The sequence below is a fragment of the Rissa tridactyla genome, chromosome 8 (genome assembly GCF_028500815.1).
Source record: "Rissa tridactyla isolate bRisTri1 chromosome 8, bRisTri1.patW.cur.20221130, whole genome shotgun sequence".
Classification (NCBI taxonomy): Eukaryota; Metazoa; Chordata; class Aves; order Charadriiformes; family Laridae; genus Rissa; species Rissa tridactyla.
This window is the reverse complement of record NC_071473.1, coordinates 42,965,503-42,989,895: the sequence shown is the minus strand read 5'-3', so window position 1 is coordinate 42,989,895 and position 24,393 is coordinate 42,965,503. Positions and strand designations below refer to the sequence as shown.

The 24,393-nt window shown below is 40.3% G+C and overlaps 1 protein-coding gene across 2 annotated transcripts; it reads right to left on the bottom strand.

The window, feature by feature from the left end:
* Positions 1-1,599: 1,599 nt before the first annotated feature.
* CFAP57 (cilia and flagella associated protein 57) lies at positions 1,600-24,341 on the bottom strand. Of its 2 annotated transcripts, XM_054212809.1 has the most exons (22): positions 24,170-24,341; positions 23,743-24,059; positions 21,950-22,236; positions 21,610-21,793; positions 20,563-20,715; positions 19,333-19,472; positions 18,491-18,656; positions 17,985-18,098; positions 17,272-17,484; positions 16,524-16,697; positions 15,213-15,374; positions 14,486-14,641; positions 12,851-12,944; positions 11,856-12,046; positions 10,676-10,849; positions 9,470-9,628; positions 8,915-9,058; positions 7,644-7,760; positions 6,528-6,662; positions 6,301-6,444; positions 2,357-2,483; positions 1,600-2,068 (listed from the first exon to the last, which is right to left on the bottom strand). In XM_054212809.1, exons 1-22 carry the CDS (start codon positions 24,324-24,326, stop codon positions 1,857-1,859), a joined length of 3,720 nt encoding a protein of 1,239 aa, XP_054068784.1. In that variant the 5' UTR covers positions 24,327-24,341; the 3' UTR covers positions 1,600-1,856. The 2 variants fall into 2 exon arrangements, with proteins under 2 accessions (XP_054068784.1, XP_054068783.1); XM_054212808.1 differs by lacking the exons at positions 6,301-6,444; positions 6,528-6,662 and having other exon boundaries at positions 24,170-24,326.
* Between the last annotated feature and the right edge of the window lie 52 nt (positions 24,342-24,393).

The following is a 24,393-nucleotide window of genomic DNA, read 5'->3' as shown; positions in this document are numbered from 1 at the left end:
CTTCCAGCAGGTCTCAGATAAATCTCAGTTATAACACTCCGCTGTGCCTGATTTTTAATGTTCTCCCTCACAAACAATGTTTTAGCTGCCTTTTAGCCACCAAGATCAAGTTCAAAATCCTCTTGAACCAAGTTTGCTAGTTGTCTACCTAGGCTTCATCGGGCAGGCCTTGATTGCCTTTAAAAGCTTTCTGATGAGGGTGACACACAGGCATATCTTTAAGCATATTATTCACCCCTTAGAAATCATTCTTCACCTGTATATGCTTCTTCCTCTTATTAGGAAAACGTTCTTCTTTTTCAGAAAGATTGATTCCATTTCTCTAAACCACATCTATTAAAGCAGTGGCTTCTACCACTCAATTTATTCTGACAGAGAGAGGGGAAAATTATACCACATGGGAGTCTAGCAAATTAAAATGGGTGTGTTCTGAAAATTTAAGAGGGAACTAGTTCCTAAAAAATTTGCTAATTACATTAATTACATCCTTTTTCTGTACCGGAAGTATCAAGATGATTATATGGGGAGGGGGGCAGGAAGAAAGGGTGTTAAGCTAGCACATTAACAGACCAATTTCATCATAACTTCTTCCTTTTGTTCCTGTGAAACCTATGCTTCATACAGGTTAAAGATGCAAAATGAAAAAAGTAAGACTAAAGAAACTTAATTCCATGTTTATGGATAAAACACTCAACTGAAGTCTCCCAGGTCATAGGACCTCATGGAACCATCTGTTTTGCCATGGTGTTAGCCTGGAAATGAGTCTAGTATCCGCGATGGTAATACAGCTTAGAAGTTATCCAGCCTTGGCACCACTATTTTCTGTGTGATATTATTAGTATGAAGACAGCACTTGTCACTTTTCTACAATTCAGGATAGAAAATGGAAACAGTAACGTACTGGCTGTTGTAATACCATATAGTTCCATGCTCAATCAGTAGCTTAAACTTCTGACGTATGTGAAGTATCCCTCAGTGAGACAGTGTGTCATGCGCTGACAACAAAGGATGAAAAATATACTTTCCCCCCCTTATTATTAAAGAAATTACTCCCTGCCTTTTTGTATACATGAGTACTTTGCAGAGTGACTTTTTAGGAGAATTTATCAGAAAAACTGAACTAAAGGGATTGCAGATGTTGTAAAAAAGGCAAGAAAAGATTAATTTATCAAAGTTACAGGAGAGTTATGATATAAGGTTTAGACTTTATTCCAGGTTTTGGAGTTTGAAACTGGGCTGCCTTTTTGCCTGCTGAAATGATTGTAACAGATGAGACAACACATCTCTAGGCAGGAGGCAGAGGCTTGAACAAGGGCTCCAGCTCAGGTGTGCTTGACCACTAGTCAAAAGTTGCCCTCACAAGGTAATTGATTTTTAGCCTGTGACTGGATACCTGCTTGGAATAACACTGATGTCTGTCTTAACTACGGGCAGTACTCTGTATGGACATAGGCAATTCAATACGGGAAAATAAAAGGCTGACGCTGATGTTTGCAGCACAATGACACCAAATTAGAATGCTAGCAGAAAAGGCTTACAGAGTGTGACCAGATCTTCTGAACTGGGACACATTATTTTTTAATAGAAAGGTGCGTACCTGCCATAGCATGAAGGCACAAAGTTCAGTCTTGCACTAACACAAATTTATTTTTTTTCTCTTGGCTCATAAGCTTCATGGAAAGGGCAGATTCCAGGGAAGTAGAAGGGAGTGAAGGTTGCTACCTTGTGTTCAGAGCAGCGACTGCTGCATAAATGCTTCTAGTGGAAAAGTATAGAATCATGTAAGTCTAATCTATGCTGTTGCATTTCTGATCTTGCCAGGAGAATATAATAATGTAAGGCATCCTTGAACCAGGTCACTGTTGCTGTGTCTTGTGGCTTCTTTCCAGATTCAGCTGAGGAAGACTGCCATCTAAGAGTGGCTGAACTGCAAGGACTTGCCCCTTCTCCTGGATTTGGTCTCGCAGGTATTGAATTTCTAGCTGCTGCATTTCTATGATTGTCTCACTTTCCTTCTCTGCATTCAACCGCAGGACAGCTGGGCTGGACAGCAGTTCACTGGAGGGAGCTAGGAGATAAAATCAGAGAAGACAGTGCAGAGTAAGAAAGGTCCAGCTCACAGAATTCTTTGGCATGAACAAGGAAAGGCATTTTTCATGGCTGAATGAACAGAGCTAAATAGTAAGATTCTGCAGTATTTAGCAGCTTCTACAACTAGCATTACAATAGAACAGGTACTAGCAGGCAGACAAGCTGGAATGATAGGGAGACAGTAACAGAATTGTTCACCAAGGACAAAAAAGGCTTCTGGAATGAGTACTGACAATATGGAAAACATACAAGAAGCACTATTCACCTGTGTCTTGAATTGCTTGCTTTTTCTTGGTTAATCTTAGTGTTGACCGGAGGTCATTCACCTGGGTGTGGGCCACCTTCAGTTCTTGCCGCAACTCATTTATTTCCTTAATCAGACTCACATTTTCCTGCAAAAACAATATGCCCTATGAGGAAAAGCACAGGTACTACATGGCTCAGCAATATGTATCTTCGTATCATTGGGAAGGACACTGGACTGTATAGAATCAGTATCACAAGCAGAATATACAGGGCAATCAGTACAGTATACAACATTTCAGATAAGGCCACAGTAGATTTGACACAAAACATGACAGTATTCAAACCATGTTTGCTCAATTAGCTAATATTTCTTTTGCTTTTCTGACTGCAGCTGCACTCCAAGGTTATCATCTTCCTTGCCAATTCCACAGGGAAGCCCAGGTCCTTTCCTGGATTGATCCAATTAATTCAGAATTAATGTGAATAATTCCCATTTCGCCCTCCAGGGTGTATTATTTTGCTTTTCATTTGCCACTATGTGTCTGTTCACTTAAATTATCTGTATCTCCTTGCAGTTCTTCAAAGCCCTCTTCATTAGTTCTGACAGACATCACTTCCCAACACCTCTTCCAAATTATTAAGAAATGTATAAAGCATATGGAGACTTGAGATACCTACTGCTAACATGCTGTCATGAGGAAAAGTTGGCTATTTATTCATCTTTTGTTCTTTTTTTAAGTCAGATTTCAACCCATAAAAGTTCAATCCTCCCATTTTTTAATAGCCTACCACAAAGCATCTTGCCAAAGGAGTTGTGAAAGTAAAAGTGAATGTACTTTACTCATTGTTGTGACAGATTCAAAGACTTCAGCAAAAACATTATGGGCTGATACTAGCGAAGGATGATAAAACTGTTGCCCATGATTCAGAAACAGAAGCACCATTAACTAAACAGTTCTTTTCTGAATTCAAGGGAAGTGGAATTGTATATTTGCCTCTTACAAAGACAGTGAAATACCTTATCACATCAACAACTAGTGCAAATGTTAAACAGCTGCCATCACGCTTGAACCGAGTAGCGATGATTTCGGCTACCTGTGGTGGTTTTTTAGAAGTTTTGTAACACAGCACCACTCCAATCCCTGGAACACTATCATAAATCACAATGTTTTAAAAATATAAATGGCTGAAAGGCATGCTTTGTGTACCCGACATAATACCTATCTCAAGCAATAGGGAAACCACTAAAACAACAGGAGATAAAAACAAGGATTAATGACATTTTCCTATGAAAAAGGTATCTTCAAATCTTGATTTTTTTAAAAAGATAATTTTGGTTGATAGAGATAATTATGTTGCCATAAGAGATTTATGTACAGCATATGATTTGGTTCTTTACAGTATATTTATAAAGTATTGGCACCACACAACTGAAAACTGGTTAGTAACAAAGTACAATTCTTACTGCAATTACCTGTATATAGATGCACTCAAGGAGTTCAAATTGGCAGCAACAACTCAAGGTGGACGTGCATGGCAAGATTCTTAATACTTTACGCTAAGACAAGTACACCAACGGTGCTTTAGTTTCCCCCCCAGCTGAAAGTCACTGTGTGGAGGAAGATTGCGGGATGCATTAAGGTCTGAATTTGGGCAAGAACAGTTGTTCTTGCAGTGGTTGTGCTGGTCTCTAAATGCAGCATGAGTTGGTGAGCTCAGGCAGCCTGCTCTGAAACCATAATATTTTGTTGACTTGTTTAATTCAAGCCTTCAAACACAGATGACATTAGGCTACTATGCATTTATCCCAGAGCTTGATCCTGAAAGGAACACATGAAGAAGAGAACTTCCAACAATCAGTCATGGTAATTTTCTTTTGACCAGTCTTCAGGGTTAGGTCACAGCATTTCCATTTAGGTGTACTTTAGTAATGAACATCTTCATAAGTTCACTCCAAGTGGTTGAATGCTGCTATCAAATGAAGACTTTGCTTTTGGTCTATTAGACAGTATAATACACAGTATCTTGTATGAGGCAATGTGGGCTATGTAGAAATGTCTTGTTTCGTTTGCTGGGTGTTAAAAGCCTGCTGGTTGACACTGATAATATTTTTCTGAAGAGGCATGCTATCCAGAGAGATTAGCCTTTAATTCAATCTTTGCATTCTGTCAGAAAGCTTGCACTGCAATGCAGTGATCATGCAACGGATTAAAATAAATGTTCATGGTAAAACTCATTGTCATGGGATGTTGTGGCAAAATACCAATTGTTTCAGAAAAGGGACTGATCAAATGCATGGGGGATAAGGCTCCATGAGGTCTCCCCTCAGCCTCCTCTTCTCCAAGCTAAACATGCCCAGCTCCCTCAGTGCTGACTGTCAGAGACAGGTAGGACATATTATAGAAAAGATCATCCTATACATGCTTCAGTTCAAGCAGCGTTACTTCAGGATTACTCAGTGTGTCTGTTCTTATGTATCCAAGTGACCAAAGAAGCCATTACAAATATAGAAGGCTGGAGGGAAAACTAATAGTCTAACAACAAGCAACTTGCCAACTGGTATGAATAATTAAAATTATCTTGACAGTTCTAATCATCTGTTGCAGCAGCCACTAGTGGAACGTACCTATGAATAGTCACTCAAAGAGGAACGCACAGCTCTGAAAATGTAAACACAACTGAGGAATAATAGAAATACAGAGACAGAAGGCTGTCAAGATGTCGTTTACTTTTTCAAAGCAAGTCCTGACAGAAGTTTGTCTAAACTAGTCTTAAAAGCCCCCTGTGAGGGACTGGAAGACCATGATAACTCCTCCTGGCTGTAAAGTCTCATTAATCTACTAGACTTCAGAGAACTGCTTTTTCTTTGAAGAAACCAGGCTGGTTAGAACCTTTGATATCTTCATCTTCCAGATGTTTTATTAATTGGGTTTTAATCATCATTTCATGTTAGGCTTACTGATCCAAGACATCAAGTGTTATCATTATGAGCACCATCTGCCACCCTATTCCAGCAAGGAGATTCTTCAGGTTATATTCTGAAGCCATCTCTTTTTGTACCAAAAGGAAACATCTAACTCACAGAGGGAGTAAAAAAGTTAAAACAGGGCCAGGGATGAATATCACTGCTGCCTAGGCCTGAAGAAGTACTACGAATAAACAGCAAAGAAAGATGACTTAGACGGGGACTGAGCTCTAACAATCCTGAGGAAGCATAAAAAAGTAACAATGAAGAAAGGGCTAGTGAGGGGAAAAGGAAATGCTGACTGAGCAAAAGGAGATCATGGTAAGAAGAGACTGCAAAAAAGCTGTCTTCCTAGGATGTTTGGTGTGGGGGCTTAGATCCTCTCACTCCAGGTGAAAACAAATTGGATCTTTGACCCCAGCAGTCAAAGTTTACCTTGCCTTGTGTTTCTGAACTTCCTCAAAAAACCTGAACGTGAAAAACAGAAAGTTCTGAATTCAGAGCAGTAGGCGTGGGACTATGTGACCAAAGAAAGTAACTTTTTTTTCTTTTCTTCCTCCAAAATTACTTCCTAAACACTACCACACAGCAAGTACAGCTTGGAACTCAGATAGATGCAAATTGACTATGACGGCAATGATAAACACTGTTTGAAATAACAAACAAGTACATGAATTGCTTAAAAAGTACGCAGGCAGCAGAGATTCCCTGTCTCCTTTTACATTAGGGAGTGGCACAGAAACAAAAGTATCCACAAAACAGCAGCAATTTCTGACTTCAGAGATCTTGCTCTTTCTGTCCAGAAAATTATAGAACTTCAGTAGCTCAATTAATATTATCCTTGAATGGAAGCACTTGAAAAACAGGAATTCCTGGCAAGGAAGCGAACCAAAACTATTTCAAAGTCCTAAGAAACCATAGAGGTAAGGCTACTAAAGTCTCTTTTGTGCAGCTACTTCTGTTTTCCCTCTCCATAGCACAAGTAAAAGGCTTATTACCTGCATGATGCGCATGTAAGCAGCTTGGTGGATTTCCTGATCCTTCACCACTTTCTTTTTTAAAGCTGCCAAATTCCTCTCAAGATACTCTCGCTGTCTCATGTACTCCTGCTGCAAATCTATGTCTACTGCATCAGTCTCCACCTGAGGGGGCACAGCATGTTGCCTCAGTAATTACACTACCAGAGAAATTAATCTGCAAGGAGAAGGCAAAGGCCCTGACTCACCATGTCTGATTGCTGCACATACTTGCTGTAGAGCTCACGGATCCCATCCTTCATTTTTTTGGAATCCTGAATGAAGCCCACACAATTATGAAGATCTGCTTTAAATCGTTTGATGAGAGCTTCCATGTTTTGCTTCTGCAAGAATGATGTAGGTACATTCTTATTTGGCTCATCACAGCACTCTATCACATGCAATCTTCTAGAAAGCCTAGTAGAACTGGTGAAAGTTCTCATATACTTTACTTCCACTTAATTTAAAAAAACCCAAACGTTTAATTAAAAAACACACTGGGGATGCGAGCACTACATGTCGAACAGCAGTGGTAAGTTTTAGCAGCAATAATAATCCAAGATACTTGCATTAGGTAATGTAAGTGCCAGCATCCAGAGATCTCATCTGAAAACCAGTGACTTATTATTCTGAATGATATCCCCCACTGTCCTTTCACTTACAACCTACATTGTTATTTAGAAACAACACACAAACAGTTAATGAGAGGAGGCAAAGGACAAAACACATACCAGACACGTACACAACTTGATGCCTTCCCATCAAGATTGCCTTCTCGTTCTTACTCGGTTTCTACCAGGCCCCTCTACCTGCTTCCTCAGCCCTGCACTGCCCGCTAAGCTCCTTTATCTTCACTTGCAGTCTCTTTTCCTCCCTCATGTCTGACATGCTTCTTATCAAACACAAGGGATCCTTGTCTCTTCCATTAATAAGCTCACCCTTCATTTAATCCTACTAATGCCTACATATTATTGTAGGTGGTAGCCTACGTGCTGCTCCTGTTTAAGCCAAGTGTCCCCAGATTTCAAGCTTGGGCAGGAAAGCGTAGTTGGTTAAGTATTTGACTCACTGCTCTGTTAAACCCAGGAGAATATATGTTGATTGAACAAACTGTCACATAAATAACTGGATTTTTTTTAATATCAACTCTCTAATCTGGTTGCAGGCTCGGAAGCTTTCTGTCTTTGTCCCCACTGACCAGAGACTCTCCTGGTCCTTGGACAAAGTATCCCTGAACTACCTGTTTGCTTAGAGTAATGCTTCTGCAGTGTTCTGTCCCCACAAAGTTAATTATGTAGTTCCTGCACAGTGGTTGTACGCCACACCTTCTGCCTCTCTCTGTGCATCTCGCGATCAGTTGCCTTTAGTTTCTGTTGCAGTTGTGTGATGTTCAGCTTCAGTTGTGTGCTCTCCTTACGGAATCGTTCCAGCTCCCCCTCCATCTGAAAGGAAGCAGGAGGAGGAAATCAGGACTAAAAGGAGACACGAAAAAACAACACATAACAGGAAAATCAGAGACTGGAAATACAGACTTGAGGGAGTAGATCCCCCTTCAGGTTGAATTACAACACAAAAAAAGACAATTTTGGAACAACACTGCCCTCTGTCAGAATATACAGAAAACATAAAAATGGATATTCAACTCCTTTTTGAGTTAGCTATTTAAGTGATGGGATGCTCCTTCATTTCCTTGAGCTGAACTGGAGCTTTACAGTTCCATCTGAGTAAAAATGGGCAAGATGGAAATTAACAGTCACTACTGGAAAGAGTAAGTGCAACACTAAGAAGAACCTGATACTCAAAAGAAACAAATGCATTGAAAAGCTGTGGGTACATATGTAGAACACAGGGGGAAAAAGCAATAACAGTACTACAGCATTTACTGGCATAAGATGGTGACCAGAAGAGAGAACAGGGCTTTCATCATGCTAGTCTGATGTACATACACATTGTTCATTAGTTTGCATTTTATTTAAAAGGCTTTTGTTCTGAATAAACAGACTTATGAAAGCTAATAGTTCATTGATTAGCTATGTCACCATAGTCCTAATTTGGCTGAGCTAAAGGTACATCTATGGAGAGATCACAGTAAGCTTCTCTCATAAATAAGTTGCCTCAATGAATTTGCTGCAAGCTAAATATGAATACATGGAAATTTTTCATGGATCAGCTGATGAACAGTAATTTATCCACATACCTAACCCCTAAACAGCTATGTTTGCATAAATCTGCAACTTTTTTGAGAGTTCACCCTCTCTTCCTCCAGATCAGTAAAGGCAGTGTCTTGCAAACTCTACAGGGTATGTGAAGGGCAACCACATCAGGGCAAGATCTATTTTTAAGCAAAACTGATACTACTCAGAGTCTAGAATTAAATACTGAAACAGGAGCTTAAGTAACTGTGTTGGTCACTGGTAGCACATGATAGAAAATTAAATAGCAGCTATTGTGCACAAATATTTTTATGAGCTGTAAAGATATTGAAACAGTGAAAGAAGTCAAGGAACAAACAGGGTGGAGTCTTCCATGGGACTTGTGGGGTCATCTTTGTATTTAAAGGGCTTAGTAGCAGAGGCCAAATGAGAGTGTTACTCACCCCACGGATCTGCTCCTTCGTTGTTTCAATATCGTTTTCACGTGACTCTATTTGCTTCTTAAACTCCTCTATTCTGTAATCCAGTACAAACTTGAACTTTTCCAGTTCCTGAGTTTTCTTTTTTAGGTCATATATATGCTTCTCCTGGGAGAAATAGGTACAGAGATTTGAATCAGACACAGCACTCAAACAGATCCCTAGGACTAGGCACGAATATAGTAAAGGCAAAAACAGCAGTCACAGGTCTAGTGGAAGACTGAACTTCAGTTGCACATCTACACATATTGGGTGGGAAAGGAGGGGACAAATAAGGCATAGCGCCATCTACAGATCCCAAAACAGGGAATGAGAAACTCAACATCTGAACTTGAGCTCCCCAAGAAAAGCTTAGAATGTCAACTAAGAACTAAAATCCCAAAAGAAAGATGACAAATTCTTCAAGTTAAAACTGAGTTTCCAGTCATGTGATATTATCACAACATACTATTAAAATAAATTGCTGTATTAAATTAAGGGAGGGTGACTTTGATCTCAGCCAGTTGTCCAGTTTCTCACCTTGTCTTGGATAGTGTCAGCTCTCTCTTGAATCTCTGTCTTCAGTGCTAAGATGTCCTTCTCTAGTGACTTGATGATCCCTTGCAGCTTCTGCTGTTCCAGTCTCATTTCCTCAATGTCTCTGTTTCGCTCCTTGAGCTCTTTCTGTAGACTGTTCAACTACAGAAGCAAACAAATAAGAACTTAACACTCTCCAAAAATTGTGCACTACTTAGCCATCCTACTCTGTAAGATACCTTGTAGACAGTGTGGGATAAAGGATATCAAACTAAGATACGATGAAGGAGAATCACATCACTTAAATATCTGTAACTCAAAAGGGGGTTGAATATCCATTTTTGCATTTTCCATATACTCTGACAGAATACTTACTGCACTACAAGGAATCAAGGAATTTGCATCCAGAAGCAAGAAGGGTATGGATATCCATCTCTAAAAATGTCAGAAGTAGACTGGAAGGGTGCCTAGTTCGTAGCTCTTGGGTACTCTCAAAATCCCCACCTCGATACTAAGATCTGTGAAGCCAAGGAAGTCGGAACCAAGGAATGGTGCTGGTCAAACTGTGCCGACCAACAAAGAAATTCCTGGCATCTCAAAGACAATGGAACTAAAGACAGTACCATGATAGTAGATGGTATGAAGGAAGAGAACCTCTCTGTCTCCAGATAGATACTGAAGAAACTGAAAAGAAAAAATGTCCCTCTAACACCTTTATGCAAATGTAATACCCAGCCAGTAAAAGAGGTAAAAGATTTTATGCGTCCTTAAAAATCCTAGTAAAACCAATAAAAAAATGATGATGCATACAAAACACAAAGTATTTATTGCATCGAACGAAACAGTAGAAGTATTTTTCTAACGAAGCAACACACTGTATCTTGGAAAAATGAAAAGGTTCATTTCTTTCCCATCATAGGATGAACAATATTATTATTTATAATTTAAAACTATGTAAGATAAAAGAAAGTGTACTAATAAAACCACACCTCTATCATCTATCTCTAATCATATCAGCAATACAATCAGCACACAGCTGCTTCTTCTGCCCAAATATTCTGAAACATTCAAACTCATGTAAGAAAGGTCTACTGTTCTCATGTGAAATGCCACATATTTACAGACTAAATTGACAAGCATTAATCACATTCAGTCCTCGGCTATAGGTCTCCATGTGCAGGTCTGATCCTATCACAGAATAAGACATACCCTTTTATTCATGACTCCTATTTCTCCTTTCAGTTGCAGGTTTGATTCCTTTTCTTCCAAGAGCCGTCTCTCATACTTGATTTTGATTTCCAGGATTTCTTGGTCTTCATCTTCTTCAATTTGTTTCTTAATTTCTTCATGTACTTGAAGCTGCTGCTTCATATCCTCCTTTGCCTGCAGTTACAGAAAGCAAACATTACAGAAACAACAGTAAGAGACCAATAAAGAAGAGCAGAATTCTTTATCTGTAACTGTGTTTCTCCTGGGAGTATCTATATTTAGTGGACTCTTCAATTGCAGCAATTTCTTTTAAGGTAACTTAATTTCTTAGGGGATTAATGTAACTTTAAAGACTGTTAAGACAAACATAAAAAATTATTCTAAAAAAAAATTATTCTTAAGGCTTGGATGCTTCAAGTTAGGAACCTGGCCCAAATACTAACATCAGCAAACTTGTTTTGGCTGCAGAAATTGCAAACACGAGCAACACTTCAGAAGATCTTTTAAAATTGCTTTTCTGATGCATTAGCACCAATAACCACTCAGGTTTGCATCAGTCTCTGTATGCCTCTCTTCTCACATTCATTCCTCACATTCTTTCCAAATTGGTATTGCAACATAGGGCTGCAAACAGTAATGTTGATAGAATTTATTGACTTTAGATATGTAAATATCAGTTCTCTGGCTGCCCTTTGTCAAGCCAAGTCTTTGACCTCAATGTGCAGGAGTTTTTTAAGTACGCAGGGTATTTCTCTTTGTTCTCCAAATTATGCAGGCAGGAACCTCAGGGACTCAAGAATGGAATTCACCATTTTAGAAACGTTATTTTTCCACTAGAACAGGGAGATTGAATCTTTCTTCAATTACAGTAAATGTATCATCTAACCCACATTAATAAACGGGAATTCTTGGATCTAGGAGAAAGAGAGGTGAAGCTGAGAATGCCAAAGGATATTATTCTTAGCAGGTTACTTACTTACTCACGGTATGAAGCCCACTAAAGTTGGTAAGTCAGCTGGGTTTTCCTTGTCACTATTCTACCTGTCAACATATATCCTCAAGGTTACAGGCAGATTAAGATTTGCATGGAGGGAGCCAACCTCTCCTGTCCTAGGGAACATTTTAACACGGTTGGAGATAAACTTAGTTAATAATTCAAACCGCAAATCAAGGTTCTTACCTCTTCCAGCTGAACAGATTTCTCATTAAGTTTTTCCTCATAATATTCTGTTAGCTCCTTCACAGCCCTGCTTTTGCTTTCCTCCAAATTGTGTAATTGTTTCTCGTATTCCTCCTGCATCCTCTGGGATTTCACTTCCAGCTCCTGGTATTTCTCATTTTCCATTAAAAGCTTCTGATTATTGTCAGATTCTGGTAACAGGAAACATATGGAACAGATAAAACTAATAGAAAAGAGAGGTGTATCCTATCCCTCTACAGCCATCAATGTCTTATTCTCTACTGTCTTTTTGGCAGCTGGTTGCAACAAGTTACACTAAAAGCACTTCTTCACTTTTTTCATGAGATATACAGGGGTTTTAGACTCTGAGGCCATACAAAATTTTACATCAGAAAACCATCTCTTGAATTTCCTGTTCTTCCTTTTACTTTCCACTTCACTAATCATGCTTGTTCCAAAGCTGTCATTCACCTTTCTCAGTTGTGTCTGTGAATATTCTGCTATATCCCTGCTTGCTGCATCAGGACAGAATGTTGTTCTGTTCCAGTTTGAACAAGTCTAAAACCTACACCAAAATCTCCTACTCTGCCATTACAACAAATTAGTAACAGCTAATTTAGGCATCCCCTTGAGATGACAACCACGACAGAGCTGTATAAGGCACGACTGCTACAGAGTATGAGTAGGTAATGGACTCATTTATGGGTTGACTTGCTTTTTGGTACTAATTTGCAGTATTTCCATTTTATCTTGGTTACGAATCTGAGGTCCAGGTATTTCCATGATGTGTGCATTGTACATTAGCCTCTTTGCTGAACTGTATGATTTCACTATTCTTGTACAGTGAGCGATAAGATAAATGAAGAAATTACTAATCTCAAAACGCAAATATCTAAGATACAGTGCCCATGTGCATGTTCTCACCATGGTCATGTGCGCGATACAGTTTAGACAAACATTTGGTCTGCAATATCTATCACTTGTTACAGTCTAACCTAGCTGTTGCATCTCCCTGGCTTGTTTATTCATCAGCTCAGACAGTTGAAGCTGGTGTTGTAGCTCCTGTTTTTCTTTCTCTGCCTGTAAAATCTGGGGAAAAAAATAAGGAAAATACATTTTAATTTGAAACTAGTCCAAGCAGTGTCCAAATCGTTTGTGCTCTTGCCCATGGTGGGGAACGCATACATAACAGAATTTACATTTGGAGTCTCTCGCCAAAATTCAGTTGCCATGTGTCACTAAGCATAGTTTTCCCAGAGATAAGTTAGCTAAGGAAAAGTAGCAAATGGAGTTCATATAATACAGAGTACCATATAATCCTAGTCTAACAAGAAAAGTTTGTGAGCTACAAAAGCCTCCACTTTGTGTGCGCCTGCTTGAGGAGAATTTGCAGTTCCACAAATTGTTGTCCAGATATTAAAGTTCAAGCTGCTTCCTGTCTCACTTGAGGCAACTTTGAGGTCCTAAAACACAGAATGACAAATGAATTTTTGCATGAATTGCAAAAGTGAGTTTTGAATGCCATTTGCTTGGGATGTCCAACTACCACTACAAATGACTTATATCTTCTAAAAAAGCACAAAGAACTGGAACAAGAAAATGGGTGAGAAATTTCCCAGAAAAGTTGGGAATTGTACCATAGGTACAATGTTTTCACTTTCTTCTCATAACAGCTGTATGGGTCTTGCATAAGCAGAAATACTCCATTTGCCTGCTAGACACAACAAATAATAAAACTACTAAGTAACTTGGCAAGTTTTCATCCTGGAATCCTTCTTTATGTGGAGTCAAACTGAAATACTGCTTGAAGGAACCATGTACAACTCATCAAAATAAGCAGTAACAAATCACCAGGACAGGATAATAGTCACCCAAAAGCTCAAAAAGAACATGAGGCTGACAGAATTGAATCATGTGATATGTAATATCTTACTTCAAGCCATCTTACTGACAGAGAAATTGCTATTGGATCACCTGCCTTCTAACTCTAAAAAGGGTCCAGAAATATAGCAAATTACAGGTCAGAAATCTGGTGCGTAGAGCAGACAGATGGACAGAATAGAATTAACAGACACAGATAAATAAGACAGTGGAAAGAATTATTGTGGCTTTTGCCTTTCAGGGAAGTCCTGCTTCGTGACCACAGAGAAATCAATAAACACATGAACAGAAGAAATCCAGGGAATATATTTTACAAGACATCCCAGCAGATGTTCTTAAAAAAGCTAAGTGGCCAGGACACAAAGAAGGTGGCATTAAGGAGAATAAGTGTTGGATCCTGCATCAGCTGCAACCTTATATATGATGTAGCTTTAAGGTATGGTCCCATTTCTACACAAGGGTGACATAGCTTACTGATCCTTCATCTCAGGCAGCATTTATTGCTGGAACCATTTTTATATGAAGATACTTATAGGCTACCTAGGAGAACCCTTGCATTCCTTTGTACTTAACAAGATACTTGACTCAAAGGTAGCTTTATGCTTCAGAAATATGAAGAACATCTTTAATGGAAAGGAATGTTTCGTTTTTCAGATGCTTTATAGCATTCATACTCATATAATGCAAGCTTGAATTCAACTCTTCAGTGAAAGATTTCTTGGTATTCAGTTCTGCAATATGAATCATACCTGGTGTTTGGTTTTAAGGGAGCCTATTTCCTGAGTGAAATTCTCTTCCAGTTCCTTTATTTTTTCATTACAGTAGATGTCCTTGAGACATAGCTGGTAATCCTTTTCTGTCTGTAGCTCTTTCACACGAATCTGCAGGTCTAGCATTGCCTGACTCTGTTAGGGCATGGATGAGAAGACCGTTTTAACAGAGAGATTATTTGCCATTAGCAACAGCTTGTTAAGAATGATTTATTTACATGCACATATTTATGAAGGACAGCCTTTGCAGAGAATTTTCAGACAGACAGACCAAGAATAAGTTCCAGAAGTAAGGTTTCTTTGTTATCTTACAAGATGGTCTATAGAAATGCAGCTTCAGGCTTCTCTGCTCCATTAAAGCTGCTTTCAAGAGATTGGGGAAAGTATTAGAGAAAAGTCTAAACTTTTCTCCACACTCACTATTCCTACAATGCAGTTAGTATATTAACAAGCAGCTGCAGCTACTTGCTGTGACCTCTTTTTATGACGAAAGCCACGCAAGCCCTCTTAAACAGAAGGCCATACAGGAACAGCTAGTCACAAACATCATGCAAATGTATTTCATAAGCTGTTGTCATGCTTTGGGCTGGACTGGCCACTAAATGTTTGTTAAACGTAAACAAACCTTTAGTGGCCAGTCCAGCCCAAACCACGATAGCCGGTGCATTGGAATCCTATGGTACATATTCACAATTGCTCCTCCTACCTTCTCTTCTATATCTGATCTCATGATCAGCACTTCCTCAGCATACTCAACTTCCTTTTCCCATTTCAGTATCCCACCTCCTTTATCATAGACTTTCCATATAAATACAGAGCCATCCTCTGAGGCGGTAAGCAAAAATAGGTCATCGTTTGTTATGGACATCTTAGAAGGAAGAAACAAAAAAATAATAGTAGAGACAAGGAAGAATGGAGACACAGTTTGGTTTTATATCAATTTTTTCTCCCCACTCACATACTCCCTGTCATTTCTACCACAGAAAGTCAATAGTGAAAACACTAACACAGCCCCACTACCAACATTTTGATTATGTTCTCTACTGCTGCTCCACCCTGGTCCAGACAACAGGGGAAGGGAAAGAAAAGAAGAACGTGTGAAGACACTGGATCCGCTTCTGCTCTCAAAGCTGTAGGAAGATTTTTAAAAACCTGGAACAGAAAAGGCCATCTAGACACTTATAGCCCAGACAAGCAATTTATATGACAATTCCAAAGGTCTCTAGCTTTTTTCTTTGAGAAGTTGTTTGAGCAACAGATGGCTAAATGTTTTCTTTTGAATCTGCAGATAAGCCCACCAAGAACTATCTAGTAATAACTGCTGTCACCTCCTCCAGACCTCCTGTGACTGTGTGGCCTGGCATAGAGTACCTGGGAGCAGATACAGTTTACGAGTGAGGTGAAAGTAGAGTTCCAATAACTGAAGTTCATAGCCTAATGTTGGACTGTGCAGCCCTAAGTCAAGGTGTTGTATTTGACAGTGATACTTAAAATGCCAAAAGTACAAGCAGTTTTACTATGACAGAACATGTGGCTTCCTGGAGAAAGTGCACTGAAACGGTTGCAGGCTCTACTCGTCCTATCCCTACCTTTCAGATGCTGTCCATTAGCCATTTAGAAATACACCCTGGTTAGCAGACCAGCACTGCAGTCTCTTCTGCTTTTTACCCTGGCAGCAAGTTGCTTAATACATTTATCTCATTCCTCCTTCTATTCTCACAAGAGGTTTTCAAGGCCACATAGCTTTATCTTCCTCTTTCCAGAAAGAGCTATATCAAAGTTCTCCATCAGGGATATGCCACGTTATGTATCCCGGTGTAAGCCACTTTTTAGCCAACAACAGCTTATCCAGTGACATCTATTTCTAGAGACAGGACTTCTATGAATGGTGTAATACTCATGCTCCACATGCAGGCTCCTTAGTTTTAACATATTGTGCTATGAAATGGGAAAGAGAATCAGCGCTGAAGAAGACGCGCAGCTGGTATTGCAGGGAAAAGAAAGTACCCTATGTTACCTTTGTAACAGCGCCTGCATGGGCCTGATACTCGTTGAAATCCTTTGTCAAAGGTAATGGGTATTTCATAGCTCGAATTGTCCCCAGAGATGTACCAACAAATACCATGTGCCCGGAATGAGAAACAGCTATTGCAGTATAAACAACACCAAAAGCTGGCACTTCATGCTGAATCTGAAAAAAAAAATATCAAACCACTACACAAAATCCTCACATCACGTTAAGTTTCACAATACTATTTGATTACTTATTTCATGAGCAATCCTCATATCTCTGCCTGCAACAAATAATGCAGTTAAAAGAATCTACGTGGCTATAGGAGTAAATAATTAGTATTAAGCTTTATAGATAAGCATTCTTAAAATTTGAAGGCAAGTCCCACAAGTTGATCACTTCTGAAAGACGTAATAGTTATCACATACAATTTACTACTTTTCTGGACAAAAAAAAATATGCATGTAGCCTGCAGTGGTAGATGCAATACATTTGTATTTCAGCAAAACAGTCGATACAATTTTGCCAAGTTAGTTTGATTTCTAAGTAAATCCAGGTAAAGTTATAACAATACAAAACTACAACAAAATCTCAGGTTTCATGGTAAAGGACATGAGAACACAAGAATATCATCAGTAAATATCACAGTTATCAAATCCAGACTGATTCCTACTTACCAAATGGATAAGGAAACCAAAGCACTAGTACCCTCCCCAGAGACCTTAGCAAAATCACAGAGTGCTTGTTAGCTCACCGAAGATTCTGAAATTTCTTTGATAGTTTGGTCAGATCCAACAGCAAAGATGATTTTGGCATCAGAAGACAGGGCAATGCTGCTGTACATGCAGGACTTGAGCACACACTCTGACTTCCTTTTACCTGTCAACAAGTTCCACTCATACACAGCACCATGTGTGTCACAGGAGAAAAATTCAGCATCATCTGTGCTCCATTTAACTGCATGTATCTGGCAAAAGCAAAATACACCAGGGAGCCCAATGTGTAAGTCATAGACGGACAGCATGGAGTCATTTTACCAGTAAATCCACGACAACTTTGGAATCACATTTCTAAGCCTTATTTAAAACCCCCTAAATGTTTCTCAACTAATTCCTTTTTAGCATTAAAAAAAAAATAATCAGTAAGAACTACTTTATGAACACACTGTCAGGAAAAAGCTCATTTCAATAAGGAGTACTACCTTTTATTTTTATAATTTATTACTGGGATATTTTTGCTGTTTCAGCTACCTGCCAATCATTCACCTTCAATTTAAGGACAGACTCTTTAGATATATCTAGTGTGTGCAAACATTGATTTCTGACAAAACAAAACTGACTTTTGTATTTCTATTTTTAATTTTTGGGCCCATTTCTGATCCAAAATTGTACTTTACCTTTGGAAAATACATCTTACCAATTAGTTCATACTTTACTGAGTTGTATTGTATAGGACTTGTTTACTAACCTTCCCACTATGTCCTCTCAGATTATTAATATTCTCAAAGGTGATGCTGGAATAAATTTGAATCACATTTCCATTAACTGCAGCAAAAAGATGGCCTCTGTTACTGAATGAGCACTACAAAAAGAACATAACCACCCATTACTGTAGATGCAGTGGATAAAAAAAGTCATGCGTTGAATTCCAATGACATTGTCTAATATCAGAATGTTACACAAAAAGAAAATTCCATGACCTAATTAGTCTCTTACTGCTTTCTTAATTGGTGCTTTCCCCTGTAAAATTCAGTCCTTGAGTATTTCTGAGCAAACTACCCCTTCTGCGGCTTCCCACATCCACGGTTATGCATCAGCGTCCAGGATCATTTTCCAATAGTCAGAATCCTTTTCTCTGTGCTTTGATATCCTAAATCCTACTAGAATCTCTTGGAGAGGTTTCTACCTTCTGTCGTGTTCTTCACCACTCTGCTCCCTATAGCTCCCCTATTTCATTTTTGCATCGCTCCTTACCTCTCTACATTTTCTCACAGGAAACTCCTTGAAAACATGCATGTCCTCATACAGTAGACTTATAAATCGGAGTTTGTCAGAAAACCCAACCAAACAGAAAAGGCCAGTGGGATGAAGTGATACTGTGTATGCTTCCTCCCGATATTCCTTATACAGCTCCAAAGTGCTGAAAGAGAAAACCATTGCGCAGTATGGAGTAGTACGAACGCCCTGTGCACACTTGACAGGACATTATCTGTCCCAGCAAGGACACCTGCAGCTACAATCTGACTCTGCTTTGTCCTTGAGGAAATGTGTTGTCATTCAGTCAAGCAACGATCACACAGATGTTATAAAGGCAAATCTGAACTTTCTGGTTCATAGAGAATGTGTGGAAGGTGCAAGAGCAAATCCTTGTTTTACTGTAATATAACAAAGAAGGTACATTAACCGCTGATCGCAAACCTACACAAACATCTCTTCTGAGATTTGTCTCCCTCCAGAGAACCTTGAAAGCTGGAGTCATTTTGCTTAAGAACTATGGCTACGAAGCAGGGGATGGGACAAGAGTATCTTAAGACAAAGCTGCATGAAACATTCCTGAAGATTTTTTTTCAAAAACACATGAGAAGTCTGACACAAAAATGGCTTAATAGAAAAGGCTTTGGATTCTTTTGGTACTGGTTTTAAAGGCGCTGCATATTCACACCGCCCAAACCATGTCAGTAGGACCATTTACATCCCACACCACACAAGAATTTTACCAGAACACCACTCTCATTCATATGAGATTGCTGCTGTTGCCTGCTAAATTCAATATACAAAAGAATAAGAGGTAATAGCAAACACAAACAACTGTTTACTTGGTCTTGTAATTCCAGATGCGAACAGATCTATCCAGAGAACAAGTAGCAAGAATGGGTTTCCAAATACAGATGTCCAGGCCAGTGATTGAAGCAGAATGCAATGGGAAATTCAGATATGCAAAATAAGTTGTCTTCTCCTGAGAAGCAATGAGAACATAAAAAAATCACAAATATTTCACTGCAGGCAGTAAGTTAGGTAAGAAATCTGTCATAGCTCTTTGTGTACAGTAATCCAATAGATTTGAGGAAACTACTTAATCCTTTCATTGCACCAGTCTGAACATTACAATCCTAAAAACATAAGAATGTTAGAATCAGTTTTAACTTTATAATTAATAATCAAGAAAAGTGATGTAGGGAAGATGTAGGCTCCATAGCTCTCATACACTAGTGAAAGCAGAACATAATTGTAGATGTCCAAAGAAATGCAAGTTAGATAAATAAATAAAACTGGACTGCAAGAATTCAGTTAGGACCTTCTGGTCAGACAGATATTTAAAAATAATCAAGCGCTGAGTGATAAGCAACTTAACCTGGATGTTTATTGAGTATATGCTGGAAATGAAGCACCAATAAAATTTTAGGCTGCATGCAGAAAAAGGACCCATAACTACAAAACCTCTTTTTGTAAAAATCTTTTTGTACACCTGTACACAGGTTAGGTATTTAACTCCATGCAAATCTATTTCATGATAATACATTTATCTCTTGTCTTTGTATTATTTAATTCCTTCAGAGTAGGGAATGTTTTTCATTATGTTTGTCCTTCACAAAGAAGTTTCACTTCTAACTAGGACTTCAACAACTATCATTTTAGAGTAACATCAGATTCCCGTGGCTGTTCCAGCTTTATCATTGCATTAAAGTTTCTGCATATTACACCGGAGCATAAACTACTACAGTTTTATTAAAAATCTTTCCCTTAAAGCCTTACTTAAGTGGTTTGACAGTGACATGCACTCTTAAATGGTCTTAACACTGTCCTCTATCATTCTGCTGAATAACATCAAGTATTCATATGGAGGGATGCTTGAGCAAGGGACTACTGAAATCCAGCTCTCCGAGAAGCATGGGGAGCATTTCATATAATGAGTTTTAAGGGTTCAGATGCTATTTGATGGATTTTATGAGAATGCATCATAGAAAGCGACACTGAATAGCCTGTGCCATGACAATACATCCCTTACCGGACATGATGGCTGTGGAATGTGAGAAGATTGCACTCACCTTCATTAAATCGCTGGAGAGCATAGTAAACATGTAAAGCTGATTTTTATTTGTGTTAATGACCATCCTTTCCTCAGAGGGGCTGAAACATATACATATAATGTCTTGTCTGCTCGACTTTTTTGGCTCACTGCTGAACAGGTCCTGAGGAAGCTGCACAAGAAATGCATCCCATGGGATATTCCAAGTCTCCATGGTTTAGTAGTAGGCATGCAGACACATACACTTTTGCTGTAATGCTACTCTACTAAGCATATACATAACATCAGTAAGATAACTTGGATATTTAATAGTACATAACTACTGCAAGGCAAGGAATAGAGGACAAGATAACCTAACTGAATCTATAGCATTACAGCTGAAAAAAAGTACCAGAGGACATTTCAGCAGTAATCTTAAGAACTGCATTAAACAAAAATGAAAATGGTAGCAGAAAAACATCAAGGAAAAAACCTAGCAAGTGTCAGAATGAAAACTGCCTGAAAACTGTGATCTCAGAATTCTTTGTACCATATCATTCAGGTTGATAACAGTCTTATTACAGGGTCTCATGCATAGGGAGGATCTGACCTTTAAGGCCCAGAGTAAAAAGGTTTGACCAGGTCATCAGAATTAAATGTTCTTATCCAGAGATTGCAGTAAATCAGTGCATACAGCTTGCTACAGAACAGATTACTTAAGAGTGCACAAGTATCATGACAGCTATAATAAATATCGGAGGGCAGAAAAGCTTTGCCTTGGGAAAAAACAAGCAGCCTAGATCTTCAAAACTGATGTAGACTACTTCTTAGCTCCAAGTCTCTATAAATAAAAGTTACTCACTTGTGGGAACATGCAGAGTTACCTTGCAAAAGGACATCTGTCACTGACTTTCAGTGTGACCTCTGGCAACTCCCTTCCTTTTGGCATCACCAGGACAGTTAGCTAATGCTTACAATGTAATTTAGAGATGCACTAAAAATTATTAATAACTGAATTGGAAGCACCCTCACCCCTCTAAACAGGCCCCTGTTGCATAATTCCTGGGAAACGCTTTTTTCTCCCTACCCAGATTTCTTGACTCTCCTTGTAGACTTCCTTTTCCTTGGTCTTCTCAAACAGAAGAACAACTCCTGGGCTAGATGAACATGCAAAGCCTTTGGAATAAGCTGCAACTGCAGATATTTGAGGCAAAGGATCCTGTTGTGAAGCATTATCTTCACAGGCCAGTCCACAAGAGATGTCAGAAAAACTGCAAGCAGGAAATGCATAAAGACATGCTTATCAGCAGGAATCAAAATATTATAACCCATTCATAAACTGGACAAGAAGGAAATAAGTGAATGGCCTGCAAGTCATCTGCAGGCACAAGCATGAAACTATTAGTAATAGTATTTAACAGATTTACCTCTCATATACTTTTGAGATTGCATCTTCTTCTAGTTCCCTGGGTGATTTTTTGTACTCTACAGTTGTCTCCCAGTGCAACTCCCCAGTTTCAAACAAGATAAGTTTGCCTGTGTCAGTGCCACATATCACTTCCTCCTTGGACAGCCAGGCATGGCACAAGTAGTTTTGCGGTTCTCCCTTTTGTAAATTCGTCTGCTTCAAAGTTCCTTCACTATACTTAAACAGTTTAAAAAAGCCATTTCCAGTGACACAAACCTGTGCATTGTCTTCAGGACTAAAGCTCACCTATGGAACAAAAGAGAGAGAAATTATTTTACACAACTATGTTCACAAATAAGCAAATATTATACCTGTTCTGAAGACTTTCAATACCAGATACAGGAAAACAAACACAGGAAGAAAGTTCATAGAAACATACAGGAATACAGAAGAGACTAAGAAATAACCATCATAGCTACATATTGCAGTTTTCCCTTTCAAAACTGTGTATATCAATTTTACATGATGCTACAAATACATTAACTCTATTAAGCTAGGGTTCTGAATCACAACGCAGTACCAAAGAGAAAGTTGTCTCTGCCCTTCAGGATTAAATGACAAAAGGCCAAAATACCTCTTTACTGCTGATTAGCAAGTTGTTTTTTTTTTTTCCAGTAGCAATCTTCCTGAAAAGTGCAAGCATTCATTCTTAAAGGCCAGGAATAAATTCTGTATTTCTGTATTTCAGGCAAACCTTACCCATTATACATATTAATTCACATAATTAGGTGTCTATTGGCGAAAACAGTGGAATAGCCACGTCAATACCCAACATTAAGGATAGCAGGGGTAGCTAGACCGCATTTTTTGTGCTTAATGGGACTTTAGACAGTGGTTGTCTTTACAGTCACTCTCCTCTCTTTAGGAATTGCTCTCATGAAGGCAGCAGTTCACCCAACCTCTGCTTGTAGCTGTACCCCAGTAAAAAATGGCAGCGAGGGTCCAAGCAACCCAGGTACTGAAAGCCTCTTGCCTCCCTGCAAGAAAGATACTAAAAAAGGGCACCCAAAGCAGGACGCAGGAATTGTTTGAGTACCATCAGCCTGCTCCTGGCCGCTCTTCCTGGGCTACTCCTCTGATCTGTACATGGAACAGACTGCAGGGCGGAAAAGGGGCACGAGCACGTCGAGAGCTTCCAAGATGGGTGTTATGCCTACTAAGCACAGCCAATATATTTAATGAGTGTTTCTGCAGGGACACAAGGGACACATTGCACACTCACTGGCCAGTTGTATTGGCCCTGTACCACAGATCTTGTGTGATACAAGAGAATCTCATGTGTTACGAAATACAGACATGAAAATGCCCATTATGGGTCAAAGCAAAAATTTATTTAGCCCAGTGGCCTATTGCTGAGGAAGGCCAACAGCGGATGCCGAGAAAGGCCCCGGAAAGTATATAAAATCCACAGTGTGGAGCCCTCTCCTCCTCTCTTGCCCTGGGCAGAAGCCATGTGAGAATGTACCGTGCACGTATCCTGCAGGGTGAACTTAGGTGCTGCCTGGCACCCACTACTTGTTGAACTAAAGTTTGCTCCTTTTATCCACCTTTTCAAAATAGTGCAATAGGCTCCCAAAGAACCAGTCAACCATGAATTAAAACGTTAAAAATAAGCTGCAGAGATGCTGGCCCAGCTCAGTTTCAGAGGCAGGTGTGCGCACCCCCGTACCCTAGCAAGGCCAGGGGGGAGCCGAAGGGACCCGGGCCTGGTGGCACGGTAGACGGGGAGCCCCCCAGGGCCGCGGCCGTTACCTGGCAGATGCCGCTGCCTGGGGCCTGGAGGCGGACCACCGCCATCAGCCGCTGCTTCTCCCAGAGCCAGTAGGTGAGGTGCCCCTCGGGGGGGGCCGTGGCGGCCGCCAGGTACCGGCAGTCAGGGGAGAAGGCCAGGGACACCGCCTCCCGCGCCGGCAGCTCGGCGGCGGCCAGCCTCCTCCGCCGCCGCGCCGGTACCTCCGACAGCTCGTAGACCGTCAGCACCGGCTGCTCCGCCACCGTCTCCGAGACCGCCAGGTACCGCCGGTTGGGGCTGACGGCCAGCGCCTGCACACCACCGCTCTTCTCGGTGCCTGCGGGGAGGAAAGGGGTCAGGGCGCGCCGGGGACGGGATCGGGTCCAGGACCCGGGTCGGGGTCGGGCTTGGGGCCGGGCTCGGGACTAGGGCCGGGGCCGGTGGCACCTGGGACGAACTTGTGCCATTTCTGCTCGAGGTGGAGCTGGAGGCAGCCCGTCCCCGCCGCGTGCAGCACGACCTGGTCCTCCAAGAAGCAGACGCCGCCGGCGACCCGCGGCCGGCAGCCAAAGACGGCCACGGGCTGTGCCACGACCGCCGACATGATGCCGCCGCCGTCGCCGTGGCAACCGCGGCCCCGGCATCGCCGGAAGAGGCGGTGGGGGCGCGCG

Excerpts from the sequence above, each read along its gene's own strand:
- CFAP57 (XM_054212809.1), bottom strand. The coding sequence starts at position 24,326 with ATGTCGGCGGTCGTGGCACAGCCCGTGGCCGTCTTTGGCTGCCGGCCG. Across the intron at positions 18,657-19,332 it reads ATCTGGAATTACAAGACCAA|CACTTTGGAGCTGTATAAGG; the intron begins GTAAACAGTTGT and ends TTTCTCTTTCAG. Across the intron at positions 6,445-6,527 it reads ATGTGCAGCAATCAGACATG|GTGGAGACTGATGCAGTAGA; the intron begins GTGAGTCAGGGC and ends GTGCCCCCTCAG.